This window comes from Oncorhynchus mykiss, chromosome 11, assembly GCF_057628025.1.
Source record: "Oncorhynchus mykiss isolate SJ-2025 chromosome 11, ASM5762802v1, whole genome shotgun sequence".
Taxonomy (NCBI): domain Eukaryota; kingdom Metazoa; phylum Chordata; class Actinopteri; order Salmoniformes; family Salmonidae; genus Oncorhynchus; species Oncorhynchus mykiss.
Window position 1 is genome coordinate 47,724,672 of NC_143032.1, and position 21,041 is coordinate 47,745,712.

Sequence of the window (21,041 nt, forward strand, 5' to 3'; positions counted from 1 at the left end):
TGAACTGTCGATTCGTAACATTTGAATTGATTTTCAGACCAATGCCCGCTACATTTGGATCGGTTCTTCTATCTTAGGCATCGTTCCCCGATTTAAAATGTTTATCTGTGAATTATTACGTCCCTAATGGTCAATCCTTGCATCCACCGTTCTGTCTATCAATTTGAGTGGTTACATTTCCCCAGCCCCATCCCCCAGCTTTTTAAAGAAACAATGGCAGGGAGAATGCTTTGTTATTGTTTCATCTGTGGATTGCCACTTTAAAGCCACGAGTGAGTGCTCATGTTCAGGACTGTATGTTTCTTTTGGTCTATAAAGTAAGATGTTGTGTGTAAAAGAGCGAGAGATGCACAGTGGTTGATGAAGGGAGGGAGGTGTCTTTTTCTCTCTCTCTTTCCCCACATCCCCCTCTCTCCAGTCTGGTTGTGTTTTCCCACACTCCCAGGCCACAGCCCTGGGGTGAAGCAGAGTTAGAGGGGGATTAGCTCTGTCTCCCCCACGCCTACAGAGGGTGCCCAGAGAGAAGGGCCGGGGCTCTGGTGCAGGAGTATCGACGCTCTCTGTGCACTTGGCCCAAGACTGCAGCGCTGACCCTTTCCTGCAGTCTCTATGTTAATGTAAACACAATCGATGAAAGTATTACCAGTTCCGCAAATAGAGGTTCTGGAAGCACAGACCATGTCCATGAGACAAATACAGATATTCGAGCCACTTTATTCTCAGTTTGCACCCTACACAGTACAAAAGTTTGCCCAGTTGCGATGTGTGCACCAATGGTAGGCTATACCCAAGCTAGTGGTAAACCAAAGGCATAAACAAGGGTACATGATGCTTCTGAAATTGCCATTCTTCTCAGGTTCTTTTTCCTTTTTACATGAATTGCTTTCCAGGATATTAAAAAATAAGTCTCATTAAATGATACAGGTTGGTTTTGAAATACAACCATATTTCGAGACAGGATATATGCAAGAATGAGTAAAACATTTCATTTAAGGGAAACATGTTCAGCCCACGGCTCCTACTTGTCACTCACCACCATAGCCCAACCTTAGATGTGTTCTGTTTGAGAAAGCTCAAGGTCCACTTCGTCCTGCGGCCTATGTTTTAGTTTAGCAGAAGTAAAAAAAAAATAAAAAAAAAAAAATATATATATATATATATATATATATATATATATATATATATATATATATATATATATATATATATATATATATATATATATATATATATATATATATATATATATATATATATATATATATATAGAAATTGCTCTAATGAAAGATGACCATGTAACTCACTTGGTAGCCTTTTTGCCTTGTTAAGTTATTTTTTGGCTTAAGCAAGGTGAATTGTATATTAGCCAACTTCTCTGACCTCAGTGTGTCTCTGTGTGAAAATGCTCACTCCTACACTGATGCATAACAAAAAATATATACAAAAATCCAAAATGTTTGTGACTTAGACTTTTTAGTGTCCAGGACCATAGGTTACATGCCAGGGGAAAAAATTATATTGGTTTAACTACATCAGTATTGACTGCTAAGTCATAATTGCCTGCTGAACTAGCGGAAACAGCAGATTCAGCCGCTCCCCACTACAGAACCACTACACCATTCTGGTTAATATTCCCGCCCCCCTCCACTTCAAGCACTACCTTGATTTGTCAAAATAATCAGTGACACTGTGCTCTTCTTCACCAGAGACTTTTCACCTCTCAGATTCAGAAAGTGTGTTAACATTTTTATGAAAAGTCTGTCACGAGAGATTCGGGTTCACCCTATATGGAAAACGATACACCATCAGCATTGCCAAAGTGGAAAATATACAGGAAAGTATCAACTAGAAAAGATGATTAGGTCACAAATCTCATAGTTTGCATTCAAGTTGAGATGTGTATACTGTAGCTAGAGAATATTGAGGAAAATGTAACTTTCGGGTAGAGGGGGAATTTCTTAAATGGATAACTCTTAATTCACTTCATCAGAATCCAATGGGATAAAAATCTCACTGATAACATCTGTCCAACCCCATGGTTATGCATACAGTATTAATCAGACAAAGACAGATGGCAAAACATTTGTTCTCCAGCTATCTGTTGTCCCTTTCAGAATTTCCTCAATAGATGCTTGTTTTTTTCCCCCATACTTCTTGATATGTTTGTTTGGTTTTGGTAACCAACTGTGTCATCAGTGCCAACAATGAAATTCCCGGTGATTATGTACAACAGCTTTAGGAAGACGGTTTGCAACGTTTTTATATACTTCTTTATCTTGAAAGGATTGTGTCATTTTCATATTTTAATGAGCCAATTGCTTAGCCCAACTTAAAGACAACATTTACAGAAAACAAACTTAAGACTAGGGTTGGGGCAATGTCAACCTTTTTCCTATCGTGATTATGTACACATAAAACATTGTGATATACCATGCTATTGCCCCTATAAGCCACCCCCAAAATGATTTTATATATATAAAAAAAAATATTACAATAAATTAAAAACTCGGCTAAAACGACAGTTTGGCTATAGCGCAAAATCGAATGCAACTGATGAAAGAGTCAAAAGGACCTTGGGGCTGCAAGGAGCCAAGGTAAGTTGCTAGCTAGCATTAAACTTATCTTATAAAAACCGATCTTCACGTGATCACTAGTTAACTACACATGATTGATGATATTACTAGGCTAACTAGCTTGTCCTGCATTGCATATAATCAATGCGGTACCTGTTAATTTATCATCGAATCACAGCCTACTTCAACTTCGCCAAACGGGTGATGATTTAACAAAAGCTCATTCACGAAAAAAGCACAATCGTTGCATGAATGTACCTAACCATAAACACCAGTGCCTTTCTTAAAATCAGTACACAGAAGTATATTTTTTAAAACCTGCATATTTAGTTAACATTGCCTGCTAACATTAATTTATTTTAACTAGGGAACTTGCTTACAGTGAAAGCAGAGTCAGGGTATATGCAACAGTTTGGGCCGCCTGGCTCGTTCTTCCTAACAAGGACCGTAATTAATTTGACAGAATTGTGCATAATTATGACATGACATTGAAGGTTGTGCAATGTAACAGCAATATTTAGACTTAAGGATGCCACCCGTTAGATAAAATACGGAATATTTCACTGAAAGAATAAACGTTTTGTTTTCGAAATGATAGTTTCCGGATTTGATCATATTAATGATCTAAGGCTCATATTTCTGTGTTTATTATAATATAATTAAGTCTATGATTTGATAGAGCAGTCTGACTGAGCGGTGGTAGGCTTCTTAACTGGGAATATTGAAAAACTGGGAATATTAAACCACCAGCTTTCATATGTTCTAAGCAAGGAACTTAAAAGTTAGCTTTTTTACATGGCACATATTGCACTTTTACTTTCTTCTCCAACACTGTGTTTTTGTATTATTTAAACGAAATTGAACATGTTTAATTATTTATTTGAGACTAAATAGATTTTATTCATGAATTATATAAAGGTAAAAAATAAAAAAAAGTTTTCATTGTTCATTCAGTATTGTCATTATTACAGTATTGTCATTATTACAAAAATATATATATATATATATATATATATATATATATATATATATATATATATATATATATATATATATATATGTGTGTGTAGATATACTGGTGTGTAAAGGAGCAAAAAAATAAAAACAATATCGGGATGAGGTAGATGGATGGGCTTTTTACAGATAGGTTATGTGCAGGGATTTGTGAGCTGCTCTGACAGATGGTGCTTGAAGTTAGTGAGGGAAATATAAGTATCCAGCTTCAGTGATTTTTGCAATTTGTTCCAGTCATTGGCAGCAGAGACCTGGAAGGAAAGGCGGCCAAAGGAGGAATAGGCTTTGGGGGTGACCAGTCAAATATACCTGCTGGAGCACGTGCTACGGGTGGGTGCTGCTATGGTGACTAGTGAGCTGAGATAAGGCGGGGCTTTACCTAGCAACGACTTGTAGATGACCTGGAGCCAGTGGGTTTGGCGACGAATATGAAGTGAGGGCCAGCCAACGAGAGCATACAGGTCGCAGCGGTGGCTAGTATATGGGGCTTTGGTGACAAAACGGATGGCACTGTGATAGACTGCATCCAATTTGTTGAGTAGTGTTGCAGGCTATTTTGTAAATGATATCGCCGAAGTCAGTAGGATAGTCATTTTTACGAGGGTATGTTTGGCAGCATGAGTGAAGGATGTCTTGTTGCGAGATAAGAAGACGATTCTAGATTTAATTTTGGATTGGAGATGCTTAATGTGAGTCTGGAAGGAGAGTTTACAGTCTAACCAGACACCTAGGTATTTGTAATTGTCCACATATTCTAAGTCAGAACCGTTCAGTAGTGATGCTGAATGGGTAATGATGCTGAATGGGCGGGCAGGTGCGGGCAGCGATCGGTTGAAGCATTTCGTTTTACTTGCATTTAAGAGCAGTTGGAGACCACGGAAGGAGTGTTGTGTGGCATTGAAGCTCGTCTGGAGGTTAGTTAGCACAGTGTCCAAAGAAGGGCCAGAAGTATACAGAATGGTGTCGTCTGCGTAGAGGTGGATCAGAGAGTCACCAGCAGCAAGAGTGACATTGATGTATACAGAGAAGAGAGTCGGCCTGAGAATTGAACCCTGTGGCACCCCCATAGAGACATACTGCCAGAGGTCCAGACAACAGGCCCTCCGATTTGACACACTGAACTCTCTCTGGGAAGTAGTTGTTGAACCAGACGAGGCAGTCATTTGAGAAACCAAGGCTGTTGAGTCTGCCGATAAGAATGTGGTGATTGACAGAGTCGAAACATTGACATATTGCACTACTTTCTCTTGTACACTGAGGCCATAGGGAAGCTTTGTAGCGGAAAAGTGAAAGATGTTCCTATTTGAAAGCTAGAAAAAAATGTGTATCTCGCAATATGTTTAATAAAAAAATAGCTCTCATGCTAGAAAAGGTTGAAGCCCACTGTGCTAAACCATCGTTGTCACGTTCTGACCTTAGTTTTTTGGTTATGTCTTTGTTTAGTATGGTCAGGACGTGAGTTGGGTGGGTTGTCTATGTTCCTTTTTCTATGATTTGGGATTTCTGTGTTTGGTCTGGTATGGTTCTCAATCAGAGGCAGCTGTATATCGTTGTCCCTGATTGAGAACCATGCTTAAGTAGCCTGGTTTCACTTTTGAGTTGTGGGTGATTATTTTCCGTGTCAGTGTTTTGTTCCACACGGAACTGTTTCGGTTTAGTTTTTTCACGTGGTCGTTTGTTTTGTTCAGTGTTCATTATTCTTATTAAAAAACTAAGATTAACACTTACCACACTGCGTATTGGTCCGATCCTTGCTACTCCTCCTCAGAAGAGGAAAGCCGTTACAATCGTCTGTCACATTACGATGCAGTCACCATCGACGATGTCATCGCCATTGACGATGGCTGTCAATCATTGTCAACCGACGATGCTGTCGTAATATTGCCCAAACTTACTTAAGTCTAAATACCCCAATCACATTTCTTTACATTTTTAATCTCTGTTGCGCTCTTCGTACGTGTTCATTTGTGCACAAAAAAAACTGTTACCCAAGACTACCTCAACCGGTTGCCGTTGAAAGAGTAAAATTACTATTATTGTTCATCCTGAGTTTGAAATAGCTGAAATCCATAATGTGGCTAGGCTACTGATGTATAGTGAGTGCTAAGCTGTATCCTGCAGACTGCAGTGCTACATTTCCCCTCAACCCTCCCAGCCCTGTTTGCCTCCACAAGGTCACATTGCCAGCGGCAGTCCTACGTTCCCCACTTAAAAAGCAAAAACCCATACAGCTAATGAGTTCAGAGATTAAGGAGCCACAATTAGGGCTCAGACACACCAAGGATACTGACTGCTGAGAGGTACTTAGCACCTCTGCCCAGAGTGTCGGCAGTTAACCTTTTGTTGTTCACATAGCACATATCCACCACTGATCCAACAATCGCAATACTTCAGACCACAAGGTGGCAGTAGCTTGTTTAGCTTGTGCCTGCTGTAGATGGCTAATGTTAGCTAACTAGCTAGTATGCTGTGCTAATGTTGCTGCTAGCTAGCTAGCTAGAATGTGGTAAGCCCTTGTTAATACTAGCCAGATGGCCACAACTAGATAAACATTTTTTTAAAAACCTTTATTTAACAAGGCAAGTCAGTTAAGAACAAAGTTAATTAAGAACAAATTATTATTATTTACAATGATGGCCTACCCCTGCCAAACCCAGACGATGCTGGGCCAATTGTGCGCCTCCCTTTGGGACTCCCAATCATGGCCGGATGTGATACAGCTTATGTGATAACTAGCGTAGCTAGCAACATTATAATTAAATCACAATGGATATATTTTTTTATGTAGCAGCTGCCTGCTAGCTGCCGATAGTCAATGGAGGAGCTAGCTAGCTATTTTGTGCTACTGGCAAATGTTGATCCAAACTTTAGCTAGCAAGAGAACTGGCTTTGGCAGGATGGGATAATTGAGAGTGATTTACATTATTTCTTCATCTTGCTAGATAAATAGCTTGTAAATGCATTTAGTGTTTTGTGCATTGTGCTGCACTTACCACTCCATTCGTTTCATATGAAGTGTGTGTGTGACTGCCTTGTTAATTTAGCGAGCTAAATTTGTAACGGCTCTCCTCTTCGTCTGATGATGAGGAATAGGAATCATTGGACCAACACGCAGCGTGGTAAGTGTTCATAGTAAATTTAATTAAATAAACTAAACACTGAATAACAAAACAACGAGCGTGAACGACACAAAACTGTCAGGTCTGTAAGGTGAAAAACAGAATGCAACTACCCACAAACACAGGTGGGAACAGGCTACCTAAGTATGGTTCTCAATCAGAGACAACGATTGACAGCTGCCTCTGATTGGGAACCATACCAGGCCAAACACATAGAAATACAACACACAGAACAAAACAGAATGCCCACCCCATCTCACGCCCTGACCAAACCAAAATAGAGACATTAAAGAGGAACTAAGGTCAGGACGTGACAATAATGTTATGGAGCTTAATTGTTTTAGTTAGAACAATTGTGATTAAAAGGGAAAAAGTGCTCTTTTTCTCCTTTTTATTTTCCAGGTCCCCCTGCTCTCTGATTGTTTTAAAGTCAAGTTGTTGGCCATTGCCAAGCATTGTGATTCTACAAGTAGAAAGGTTAATCTGCACCAGGTCGGTACGCAGCAGGTACATCTTTTGTAGTAGCAAGAGAAGGAATGGCCTCCTACAGTGCTAAGTACCTACTGGCAGACATATTTCTCGGTGTGTCTGACCTCTTAGTCCTACCTTTCTGTAAATTGGTCCGATAGCAAATTACACATTGATGTTATCAATCTCAAAAAATCACTCTCTAGACTTTACGCCATTCACTTGCATTTAATTCAATTAGTGAAAAGGTTCACATCTTGCATCTTGCACATCTTGTACTGCTGCATTGAAATTCAATTCAGCATATCGTTTTATGCATTAGAATGCAATGCTAGAATGCAGTAATAGTGTGCCTTTTTTAACAACCTCACTTGCTGATGGTAAAAAACCTTGTGTAATAACTTGCCTTGTGTACAGCATATTTCTCTCCTAATGTCATTACTAATGCCAGTATCTTTCTCTGTGAACTAGTCTGATTGTTTTGTTCTCTGCACAATCCCAATATTCCATCAGCAGGTTGTAAGTCTTAATCATCTGTTGAACAAGGCTGTCAAGTCAGACAAATGGCGGGGCTCAGCCCCCTACCCATGTTAGGACCAGAGAGCAGAAAGCTCGCCTCCACATACCACGGCTCTGCCCTGCCGGTAATGATGGAGCACATATCTGCAAGATTGCTGCAAAAGGCCCAACTAATAGGCTGGTCAGTCTGAAAGATCTGGACTGCGAGGGGGAGGGAGAATCAACTTTTAAAAAGCAGCGACCTTTTGAAAATATGCTGCTCAGAGAAAAGATGTTTGATGTTCGAACTTTGCTGGCTTGGATCCCTTATTAGTTCTCAGACAAGGGACTATAAAGCTTAGAGAACAAGTCGCCTGTGTTTGCTTTCGCCTGCTAATTCCTTATTAAAAAAGTTCAGGACAGCAGGGGACCTTTTGATAACAGATTCCTAATATTTTGTTTTCTGAATACCACACATTCATCTGTAACTGCTCATGTCTGATGTTTTCAGAAAGACCCTTTCGCCTTGGATTTATTATTATTTTCAATGTGTTTTACTCCTACGACTAGCCTACAAGTTGCGTTGAACTCGTGGACATGAGGATTTTCAGTCGATCTTCTTTTAGAAAGAATATTTCTATATATATCTTTCACAGCACACTTTGTCAATTGCATTTGCCAGTACCTGTTGCATTTGCCAGTGCCTGTTGCCTCACCAATTTGCATGGCCCTGTCGTTTCTGAGAACCAAGTGCTACCTTTGTTAAAATTCCTCTATGCTGTAAGTACGAATCTCCATTTCAGTTTTTATGAGTAAAACATTTTGATGATTTAAAAAAAAAAATAATAATAAAGGAAAATGTGTTCACAGCCATTCTGGCAGCGGTCATTGGCAGTTAGGCTCTTATTAAAACGCGGCTGCACTGTCACACCGCTGCGTCTCCTTGTTCAATCACAGCCAGTAGAAACTTGTTTAAACCCAAATTAGTTTCCTGGGAGGAATATGACCGATCTTATTTGCAGTTTCAGATTACCCTGATTTATGAGAAATACGTCCCAGAAAAAAAGCCTTCAACCTGAAACTCTGTGGCTGATATTTAAAGATGAATTAAACCTATGACAGCAGTACAACTGCCTGTCTACAACTCTCTCTCGGTGCATGTTGTCTTCTGCATTTCCTCTTCCTTCACTGCTCCCTTGTCGCCGCCTCTTGGAAGCTACCAACCAAGGACATTTCCAATGTCAGTCTTATGAAAGACACAAAGCCTGCTCGATTTATCTGACTGTATTCATACTGTATCATCACTGTCCAGTGATGAAGAAGTGAATGGCAAAATCCAGAAGCAATAGTGAGTTGTATAAAAACCACTACAGTGAGAAAACCTCATCGTAGAGGTGGAGGTTTTTCATCGGGCCTTTAATCTGGCATCTAGGCTACGACTTCAAAGAGACGCATGAAGATGTATGAGATTGGATGAGCTATTTATCATTGTCTGTTTTTGTCAGTCCAAAGTTAAACTCAAGTCAACTATTTTCAGATTAGCTGCATGTAACATCTGTTTTTTACAATCAACATAAATGATCCGTCTTCAGAATTAACCCTCTTAGAGCTGGGAGATATTTTATGGTGGATACCGTCTAAAGGTATTTTGAGACCGTGCTAAATCAAATAAAAGTTATTCAAATTGGACTACTTCACTGTCAGTTGTGTTGTGCAAAACAATCAGAAGAGAGAATTCCGATTTATATCCACTTAGAATTCATTTGTTGCCATACTATGGTCATGTGCTACTCATAAAACATGAAGAACTTATATTATTCCAAAACATAAAATACCATCAAATACCGCCGTACCTCCAAAATGATAAAATACATTTTATTTTGTCCATATCACCCCAGCCCGAGCCCCTCTAATTCCCTGCTTTTTGTGTTTTGACATGATCAACATTTGTTCCAATCTAAAATGTGAATGAAAGTGTTTCCCCAGACTTACTTTGATGCTCCCATTAGTTCTATAGTTAAAAATCTTTGGCTGTCCAGTCCCATTATGCTCGGTGGGGAGGAGTTGGAGGGAGTCGTGGAGGTAGGGGACCTGGACAGGCACGGAAACAGCTGGCTCTTATTGAATGGAATGGGAAGCAGGAGACTATAGCTGGTGTAAGAGCTGAATGGGAATAATGCCAGGTTGTGTTCACACGCCCCCCCTGCTGTTCCCACTCTCTTCCATGTGAGGCTTTTGGGATTGTTATGTAACTTCACTGAAAAAAGGGAAGAGAGGCTGTCAAACAGTTAGAAAAATACATGTTTTTTTGCCCCCTTTTGAAGATGCTCACAGTTTTATTCAGTATTTTCTTCTGTGCCTCTGTGAAAGAATTCCCAAACAATATTGTGAAGTGGGATCAGAGCCAGTAGTATTGAATATTGCGTAGGCCTTACAGTATGTTGCTGCCGAGGGGGGTTTGGGTAGTTTCTAGAGGCCCTCTTGGCCACAGAGACAAACGTTTGCTGTTTTAAAACGAATTTCTTGCAGTTGTACACATTTAGCTATGGGGCAGATTGAACATGTTACAGTTTTAAAGCATTTTACAGTTGTAAAATATAGATGCAACATGTCAAGTATTGGTCCCATTTTTCATCAGGTGAAATAAAAGGTCTCAGAAAATGTCCATACTCACAAAAAGCTTATTTTGTTGAAATGTTGTGCATAAATTTGTTTACATCCCTGTTAGTGAGCATTTCTCCTTTGCCAAGATAATCCATCGACTTGACAGGTGTGGCATATCAAGAAGCTGATTAAACAGCATGATCATTATGCAGGTGCACAAGAATTTGGCGGTACATCCAACTGGGCACACGACCACATGCAACCACACCAACCCAGGACGTCCACATCCTGCTTCTTCACCTGCGCCACCCAGACAGCTGATGAAACTGTGGGTTTTCACAAACTGTCGGAAACCATCTGTGTGCTCGTTGTCCTCACCAGGGTCTTGACCTGACTGCAGTTTGGCGTCGTAATCCGACGTCGGTGGGTAAATGCTCACTTTCAATGACCAAGTGTGCTCTTCACAAATTAATCCCAGTTTCAACTGTACCGGGCAGATGGCAGACAGTGTGAATGGCATTGTGTGGGCGAGCGGCTTGCTGATGTCAACGTTGTGAACAGATTGGCCCGTGATGGGGTTATTGTATGGGCAGGCATAAGCTACGGACAATAAACACAATTGCAATTTGAATGCACAGAGATACCGTGACGAGATCCTGAGGCCCATTGTCATGCCTTTCATCACCTCATGTTTCAGCATGATAATGCACGGCCTCATGTCACAAGGATCTGTAAACAATTCCTGGAAGCTGCAAATGTCCCAATTCTTCCATGGCTTGCATACACACCAGATACGTCACCCATTGAGCATGTTTGAGCATGCTCTCGATCGACGTGTGTGACAGCGTGTTCCAGTTCCCGCCAATGTCCAGAAACTTTGCGCAGCCATTCAGGGGGAGTGGGACAACATTCCACATACCACAATCAACAGCCTGATAAACTCTGTACAAAGGAAATGTTGCACTGCATGAGGCAAATGGTGGTCCCACCAGGTAGTGACTGGTTTTCTGATCCACGCCCCTACCTTTCTTTTAGAGCTATCTGTGACCAACAAATGCATATCTGTATTCCCAGTGATGTGAAATCAATAGATTAGGGCCTAATTAATGTATTTCAATTGACTGAATTCCTTATGAACTATAACACCAGTCTCAACGTCATCAGTGAAGAGGCGACTCCGGGATGCTGGCCTTCTTGGCAGAGTTGCAAAGCAAAAGCCATATCTCAAACTGGCCAATAAAAGATGAAGATGGGCAAACAAACACAGACATTGGACAGAGAAACTCTGCCTAGAAGGCCAGCATCCTGAAGTCGCCTCTTCACTGTTGACGTTGAGACTGGTGTTTTGCGGGTACTATTTAATGAAGCTGCCAGTTAATGAAGCTGCCTCTTTCTATTCTGGTTAGAGCCAGAATAGAATGAATAAGCAATGAGAAACGACAGTCCATCATTACTTTAAGACATGATGGTCTGTCAATCCGGAAAATTTCAAGGACTTTGACATTTCTTCAAGTGCAGTCGCAAATACCATCAAGCACTATGATGAAACTGGCACTCATGACAACCGCCACAGGAAAGGAAAACCCAGAGTTACCTCTGCTGCAGAGGATAAGTTCATTAGAGTTTCCAGCCTCAGAAATTGCAGCCCAAATTAAATGCTTCACAGGGTTCAAGTAACAGATACATCTCAACATCAACTGTTCAGAGGAGACTTTGTGAATAAGGCATTCATGGTATAATTGCTGCAAAGACACCACTACTAAAGGACACCAATCAGAAGAAGAGACTTGCTTGTGCCAAGAAACATGAGCAATGGACATAAGACCGGTGAACATCTGCCATGCCTTTATGTGACGCAGAGTAGGCGAGCGGATAATCTCCGCATTTGTGGTTCCCACCATGTAGCATGGAGGAGTTGATGTGGGGGTGCTTTGCTGGTGACACTGGCTGTGATTTATTTAAAATTCAAGGTACACTTAACCAACATGTCTAACACAGCATTCTGCAGCAATACGCCATCCCAACTGGTTTGCACTTAGTCCCACTATCATTTGTTTTTCAGTGATGCAACACACCGCCAGGCTGTGTAAGGGCTATTTGACCAAGAAGGAGAGTGATAAGTGCTGCATCAGATGACCTGGCCTCCACAATCACCCGACCTCCACCCAATTGAGATGGTTTGGGGTGAGTTGGACCGCAGAGTGAAGGAAATGCCGCCAACAAGTGCTCAGCATATGTGGGAACTCCTTCGAGACTGATGGAAAAGCATTCCAGGTGAAGCTGGTTGAGAGAATGCCAAGTGTGTGCAAAACTGTCATCAAGGCAAAGAGTGGCTACTTTGAACAATCTAAAATATATTTTGATTTGTTTTAACACTTTTTTGGTCACTACATGATTCCATGTGTGTTATTTCATAGTTTTGATGTCTTCACTATTATTCTATAATGTAGAAAGTAGTACAAATAAAGAAAAACCCTTGAATGAGTAGGTTTGTGCTGCTAAATGCACGTAGGGGAAGCACTCAGCTACATCGGACATATGGCCTAAAGCAACACTATCTTCTCTGCAGCTTTGTTGTTTTGTTTATTTATTTCTATCCGGTGTGTTTAGCATTCAGGTTGGGCTTCCCTGGGCACCAGTCCAGCAGCACTGGGCTGCTTCACGATCTAGGCCTTACAAACTAGCCTCATTAGCCACGAAGAGTAGGCTTGGTCAATTAAAATAAATCCCTGTTAGCACAGCTGCTTTGGTCAGCCAAATTTAGCTAGGGGAGCACTGTGTAGTCTGCCTCTCGCCTAGTGAACGGCGCTCTGTAGCCGCACATCTTGACTAATTATTTCAAGAGGAGGAATATTTTAATAGCAATTAATGAGCTGCGGGATTATGTGAGCCCCAATTTAAGTGCTCTGTCTGTGCATGAGCGCTATGAAGAATCCCCAAAGAAGTGAAGTACTGGATGACTGGCGGAATCAGTCCAGATGAGACCTGCCACCGGTTTGCACTGCAGTCTGGGGAGAGCCTAGGGAATGGTCCTAGGTTGTCCTCTAGTTGTTGATTTGGTTTCTTACTCTCCTTTTGTGGTAACACTTTATGGCAATACCAGTATACTGCATATGATGCAGTATACTGGTATTAAAACTTGTCATAGGCATAAGTATGGTTTTATCAAATCTGCTATTTTCAAACTTTTTATATTATAGATGGTAATACATTATACTAAATTCTTACCAAATTAGTAGTGTTTATCAGGCTTGTATAACAGCAGTTTTATAAATCCAGATGTTACATCTACTTTTTGAGTTTTTATATTTTGAATTTCAAATAGAGGGATTTCTGGTCCCTTTAGGATTTTCTGTCACATTTGATACCAGTCATTGGGCTGTATGACTGACGCTGATTGAAACACCTGTGTCTTCTGCATAGCTTCCGTCTCTTTCACGACGTTTCATCAGACGGGGAGCAGAGCTGCCGACAGGCTTCTGCCGCTTCCACATCAAAGTGAGAGCTGCTTTACTTGCCATGCATCGCTCCCAAACTAACGACAGGAGGAGAGGGGGAGGCAGAGTGGGCAGGAGCGGAGGATATAGTTGGGCTACAAAACCAAATATTTCTCCTTTTAAGTGAGCAGAGTGTTGTCAGGCTTGCGATTTAGCTTTGGGAAAACAGTCGGCTACAATGTCTCAATTAAACTTGATGATGACTTTTATTTTTTCTTATTTTTCTCTACTCTGTTGCCAATAATGTTTTCTTGTGAATTTTACGATTTTGTGTGGGCTGCTCGAGGCTAGAACAGAGGACACATTATAATACATGGTGTTACTGGTAGTGCAGCTTTCAAGTTGTCACGTTTCGGTTAACTCAAGGTCAGATTTCTACCTTCATTAACTTTCATCTGACGCCTGTCACATTACTGTCACATAGTTGGCCTTGGAGCTGTGTTTTAAGTGTCTCAAGGTTTAGTGACGAAAACAGACCCAGACTAGGTCAGCTGTTGGATTTTCTCCATGTATGCTTGATGTGATGTGGTTTAGAGCTGCCTGGCTGCGCAGGATGATCTTCACCCTGTAATAGCGATAGTGTCGTCTGAAATGGCCTGTCCTTCTCACCACTAATAGGCTGCACACGGTAGACACACAGCCTACCACGTGGTTCCAATTGGATCTGTGAGTCAGAGCATGGGTCTTGCAACACCACAGAGTTGTGGGCTTGATTCCAGCCAATGAGAGACTGTCTTCACTAATGCCTAATGTTTCCTTTTAGGCCTAGTTATTGTACTAACACATGGCATGTTTTTTGTTGGTTCTTTTCTCTCCCCATTTAGTTACAATACCACGCTGGCTTGGCGTCCAGTCTTCTCAACCAGCAGTCACTCAAGCGCTCAGCTAACCAAATGGGGGCATCAGCCAAGAGAAGACCCAAAGTCCAGCCCAGTACCCTGGTGCTGCCACCACAGTGAGTACAGCTCCTCTTCATCCTGCTCACACATTTCCCTGATAGTTGGGAAAGAAGTGACTGAAAGATGAATGATCTCACTCCAATTTTTTTTTTTTTCCAGTTTATTGTTGTCATAGTCCCGAGGGATCAGATAATGGTAATAAAGTGGTGCATTGTCTTATTTTGTTTTCTTGGGCCGTAGACCTCTTGCTTTGACATGAGAGTGGGGGGAAGGGCATGCAGAAAGTCTGGATGGATGGACTGAGGGATGATATCCCCAATGGATGATGAAACAGTGGGTGAAGGAAAGAGAACAGCGTGGTCCCTAGCTGGCATAGCTGCTACACAATCTGAAATACATTGTGTGTTGGGCTCTTATGGATAGTGTGGCATCAGTGTGGCATTATACCCTGGTCTTAGAAATGTCCCACCTTTTTTTACAAATGTTTGTCAGTGTGCCTTTTGAAAGACATGGGCTACTCTTTTCATAATGTTATTTTACAGTGCAAGTTATTGTGCGACTTTTATATAATTTAAAGTCCTTCGGGTAGATGAGGTTTGTAGAATGTGTGGAAAAAGCACCTGGTGCACTGTTCTGTTCACCCTCACACCCCTTGTCAATAAAGAAAGATCCTCACAAAATGTCAGATCACTGGGTTTGGGTGACATTTTCCCCCATATTTCCCATCTGGCATTTTAGAAGTTTTCGGCATGGGATGTAGGGCCGGTGTCGCTCAGTAAAGTTTCTGCACTCTGGATGTAAAAGGAAATATCAATAGTGGAGAACAGGGAAGGCACGGCTGTCACTGTAAATCTTCCCGGAGCAGCTTCTCACTGGTCGGTTTCCTGCGTTGTGCAGGAGGGGTGACTCTGGGCTTTGGGGAACTCTAATGGCTCTGTACAGCACAGGAAGAGAGCGAGGTGAAGAGCGGAGCAAGGTGAAGCCAACCAGCGGCTCCTCTGTCAAACGTCATTGTCCTGATGAATTTGCCGTTTCTAAAAGGAGCACCCAGCGCATGAATTATGCAGCACAACCTTCATGCGAGGTGGCTTTTAAGTTTTTTTTGCATCCACCCTCCTGCATTGCCAGCTGTTTTCGTCCTGCGTTCTTCTATATGTACAGAAATGCCCCAGAAAGTGCACAGTGTAGTTATGGTATAACAAAAATGTTGTGGTCGTAAATGAATATAGATGATATGATATTGGGTTTATGCAGACACTTTAGCTACCAAGTAGTCAAGTCCTGAGTAGACACATTTCTGTTGGAGAGTAGATCAATGGCAGGCTATTAGAGATTGGCATATTTGATTGTTCAAGTCGAATCTGCTTTGTCAGCCTTGAAAACGATCTTGGTATAGGTATGGAGATACCAGGTTATACAATCTGATAGCCTATTAGTCCGACACTCGACACGTAATAGGTTTGTTATGCAGGAGTCGTGATCTAAGACTGGATGCTGAAGAGATTAACAGATAATAGAAGACATCGGACTGCTAACTAGCAGGCATCATGCTAAGACATTGATGGTGATGTGGCTTTGGCATCAACAGATGCATACAGTATGGAAAGGGTCAGGAGTTTTTGGACACTTTTTGAGGCACTGTGTTTTTTCAGTTATTTCCAGCGTGATCCACTTGGGTTTTCTGCTGGTAGAAAATCCTAGGAAATGTTCTGTAACTGACACAAGCTGTCTCCAATCAATCAATGTCTGGTTGTTCATGTGTTTTGCGGGGGGACCGCCTAAGCCATGGGATGCGTAGCTCTGCGGATCTTAAGTGAAGTGGCAATATTCTATTAGTCTGAATTTGCCGAAACAGTTAATGGTCAGAACACTATCAATTAGGAATATCGCTAACAACAACCGAATACATTTAGGGGGAATTGCATACCTACAGTAGGAAAGAGGAGAATACCTTTCTAATGATGTCAATTTGATTTCTCAACTCCTAATATCACACAAATTACAATCATTGGAGCCGCTTACTCTCACTGGAGTATCTGACCCGCGACTAAACTACCAGTGCGGCAAGTGCTGCTGGTAAGCTTTCTTGACTTGGACATGCAGTTGCAGTGAAAAGTTTGGACACACCTACTCATTCAAGGGTTTTTCTTTATTTTTACTATTTTCTACATTGTCGAATAATAGTGAAGACATCAAAACAATGAAATAATACACATGGAATCATGTAGTGACCAAAAAGTGTTAAAACAAATCAAAATATATTTTAGATTCTTCAAAGTAGCCACTCTTTGCCTCGATAACAGTTTTGCACACTCTTGGCATTCTCTCAACCAGCTTCACCCAGGGCAAGAAAAAGTTGACTACCCCTGCTCTATATGGAGTCATGCTGAATGTAATCAGCTAAACTGGCACGTTTTGACTGACTCTTGTCATGCATAAACCAACCTCCCTTAGACAGCTAGCCCCCATATCTGGATTAATACTGTCCTAAGTGGCTAACACATTTAGGTTAATCATGCATCTCTTTGAGCTGCTGCTCTGTTTATCCAGAGATGCAGTGACCAAATTAGAGCAGTTGTGCTCTCTATTGTTAAAAGCAAAGACCAGACAAATTGATGATTAAAGTGGCACTAACCACTAAGTTTGATAGCTAATCTGACTAACTGATATACAATTATTTCTTGCTTTGGGAGGGTACCACTATAATAATATGGGGATATTGCCTGTGCTTCTGGAAAGTCACCAGGAAACTTTGTGCGGTGCAAGGTCACTTTGGAGTGACTCATGCTGGGTGTGTCGTCTGTTGGCCAACGGCGATCAGTTCGTCACTCCGGGGACACAGGCCTTTGTCCTTGGAGCATCGATTCAAAGTGGCGTTGTCAGCTTGGGCCTGCCCATTCCCATCAACAGAGAGGCTAAGCAGATCTATTAGGAGCAAGCCTGGAATTTGTGATTTTAGGGACAAGGCCATTTGGCCTTCAAGAGGTGCCCAATCTGCCAGAGAGCCAAGGCCATCTGCTAGGGCACCAAGGCCATTAAACAAAAATAACCAATTAAATGTATTTTAAAAACGTATGTGTATGTAAATGTATGAATAATTTGCCTACATGTCAAAGTGTAGGTGATAGACTATGCGTATTGGCTACAGCATCTCATGTCCACACCGATGCTCACATGAGAGGCACCGGAAAATATAGCCAAAGTTTAATGAGTCTTTTAATTACATATGCTGTATATAGGCTAAATGCCAGTCATGTTTGATAAATATAATGTAGTATAATTAATATTAACGCCTAAATGCTTGATTGTGTCAACATACTTGAGGCACTGTTTGTTCCGATAAGAGAGAAATGACAGTGCTTGTTGTGTACCGCAACATCACCCACATTGCAATTTAAGCAGGGGCAGTCATCATTTTAAAACCATTTAACCATAAACATAATTGTTTAAAACCTGGATGTTTTTTATTTTAGGAGGCATGTCTTACCTTGTTTCAAAGTAGCCTAGCCAAATTCCTGACCATAGGAATGTTGAGTTATTTTCTAATCACTTCCTCAAATGCCATTGAAAAAGTATTTCTCTCATGTTGTATTAGTTTTCAAATCAACTTTCTTTCGTTGTCCAGCAGCCAAAGATACAATCTCAGTCATATTAACAACCCATGCTAGTTGTTGCATCTTTAGATCTTCCCTCTTTCTACATTTCTAAAGGATATTTTCCTCTGTGTCCCATGAAACTGCTCACATTGGCAGTGCGCTTTTACAAACGATAATGTTTTCTCGCTAATTGCATTTTGTAACATTTGCGTGTATAGCCTACTGCCGTGTGCGCATTGCTGCGCTTATAATGTGAATAAATAATAGTTTATCAGCATTTTAAGCTAAACGTCCTGATTTTGTTGCATCAGCGTCATTGTTTTTAAAATATATATATATGTGCAGTGATTGTATGAATGTGGGATCTATCGGACCACAACTGTCCCAGAGTCTGTTAGGAATATTTATTTCTCACACAGAACGACAAGCTGACCAATAGAATAGGTCAACTGTTGTACTATGGGAGATAGTAGATTGGCATACGCTAGTGATTTTACTGTTTGTTACTCATCTTGTTGGCTGAGGAAAAGTAAATGTGGACAGTTCAGTGTGTGCCTCGGAATTCAATAAGAAGGACGCGCGCTGTTGCATCCCCGATGTGTCCGGTCTTCACTTATACTTTGGAGCTGCGTTGCCTGTGAGAACGACCCAATCACGTGACTGGCATTGGCTAATAAGAATTTCAATACTCTATCTGAGAGAGCCGTGTGAGTGAGAGCTGCATCGGAGCACACGGAATGGCAACTGGGAGAAGTGAATTATAATTATTATATTCAGCCCAAGGGCACACTGGCCACTTTGGCCGCAAGGCATTGCTTTTTTTTTTAGGGGGCATTACAGCCACAGAAGGGGGGGGCGTTGATGCCGCTGGGAAATTGGCGGCCTGATTAGGGGCCATCCCTACTGCACTTCTCTCTTAGGTATGGCCCTGTCACAAGCATCACACAAACTCACAGGCCCCACTCACATATTAACATAGGAGGTGGAACATTTCCCAAACACATGTAGAAGCCATTTTCACATTGGTCTCTGAATGTAACACCCCGTTGTAACTGGGGTGATAACTTCCAAATGGTAGGGCTGTGACCGTCATGGAATTTCCGGTTATTTGTCAGGCGTATGACCACGGTCACCATTATAATAGGTTTTAATAGAAAGGGGGAAAAAAGTCCCCCATTCTCTCTTCTCCTCCGCTTCTAACTGCATGTTCTGCTGCAGACGTTGGGTTGAATGGGGAACGTTTTATCACGTTGTAAAGAATCAATTTTATTGTGGAAAATGACTCAACTGCACTTGTCATCTTTTTTAATGCCGGGCCATCCCATCTTCAGTCAGTTGTTCGTTCCATAACACAACATTCTAAAACTGGCTCGTTTTTCCTCCTCTCGTCTGTCATTATATTGGCTGTTAAATGTAAACCAGGCTTACTTTTTGCTGCTTTTGGGTAAGCTTGTCGAAGTTGATTTAGAAAGTTATCTTTTTGGCTCAGTAGTCTAAGGTACTACAACGCAGTGCTAGCTGTGCCACTAGAGATCCTGGTTCAAATCCAGGCTCTGTCGTAGCCGGCCACGACCGGGTGACCCATGGAGCGGCGCACATTTGGTCCAACGTCGTCCGGATTAGGGGAGGGTTTGGCCGGCCGGGATGTCCTTGTCCCATCGTGCGGGCCGGGCACATGCATGCTGACACGGTCGCGAGGTGTACTGTGTTTCCTCCGACACATTGGTGCGGCTGGCTTCCGGGTTAAGCAGGCATTGTATCAAGAGGACGCACGGCTCTCGACCTTCGCCTCTCCCGAGTCCGTATGGGAGTTGCAGCGATGGGACAAGACTGTAGCTACCACGAATAATTTCATATTCAAACATTTAAATTGAACAACAATTCCATGTGAATCCGATAACTCTGATGTGTAGACTTTCCACTGTAGAGTTTGTCATCTTATCATTGATGAGAATGTCTCAAATGACAACCGAACTGACATCATATTCATTAAGTACCACCGCATATGTTCAATTGGACGGATTACCAGAATATAGTTCATTTCCCCCCACCTTCTGGTGTTCCCAGCAAATGTAACATCAGTAGGATAGAGAGAGGAAAAAGGGGGGAAGAGGTATTTGACTGTCATAAACCTACCCCTAGGCCAACTTCATGACAACGGACTTGATCAGACACCGTCCACTTCTTTTTTAATTCATGTGATATTTGGATATATTTGTCATGCAGATTATACTATAACAATTCATAAATGTTTGAATTAGTGAACTTAGGCCTAATCATTGGCATGCAGACGTTTGTTTGGCTCTGGGCATCCTGTTTCCGGTGCTGCATTGCGACACAGTAGAGTTGAGGAGGATGAAATTTCAGTCATCAGTGATCCCTGATTAGACTGAACAGCAAGTCAGACGGCTCTGATTTATCAGTATTCATCTCAGTGAGCCATGCAGTCACAAGCGAGGGAATATCTGACCACTCCTCATAATCAACTGCAACGTTTGCAGGTGTAAGAGAAATGTTAGGCTCCATCCCCAAACACACTGGCAAGCTGATACCAGTCTGTCAGTTGTTGTTTGTCATCTCTCTTTGTTATAATTCGCCGTCATGAAACAGCGCTAGATCCGATTTGTCTTGGTACTCGCAGGTCACTTTTCAAAGACTTTTTGACGGTTTTCACCTGCTCAGCGGCTCCTAATGGTAATCTGGAGCATTCACATTCAAGACACTCTTCACAGTGGATTCTTAAACTATGTAACATAACTTCCCTTTATGTCTA

General features: G+C 41.6%; 1 protein-coding gene across 2 annotated transcripts in view; it reads left to right on the forward strand.

The window, feature by feature from the left end:
• Positions 1 to 21,041, forward strand: part of LOC110535739 (mediator of RNA polymerase II transcription subunit 27) — a 100,361-nt gene that overhangs the window by 26,699 nt on the left and 52,621 nt on the right. Inside the window, exons 1-2 of one of the 2 annotated variants that reach the window (XM_090190226.1) lie at positions 8,055 to 8,452; positions 14,598 to 14,728. In XM_090190226.1, the coding sequence (XP_090046352.1) occupies positions 8,270 to 8,452; positions 14,598 to 14,728 (314 nt within the window). In that variant the 5' untranslated portion in view covers positions 8,055 to 8,269. Of the gene's footprint in view, positions 1 to 8,054; positions 8,453 to 14,597; positions 14,729 to 21,041 lie in introns of those variants that run through there. The other variant, XM_021620957.3, reaches the window with a different exon arrangement.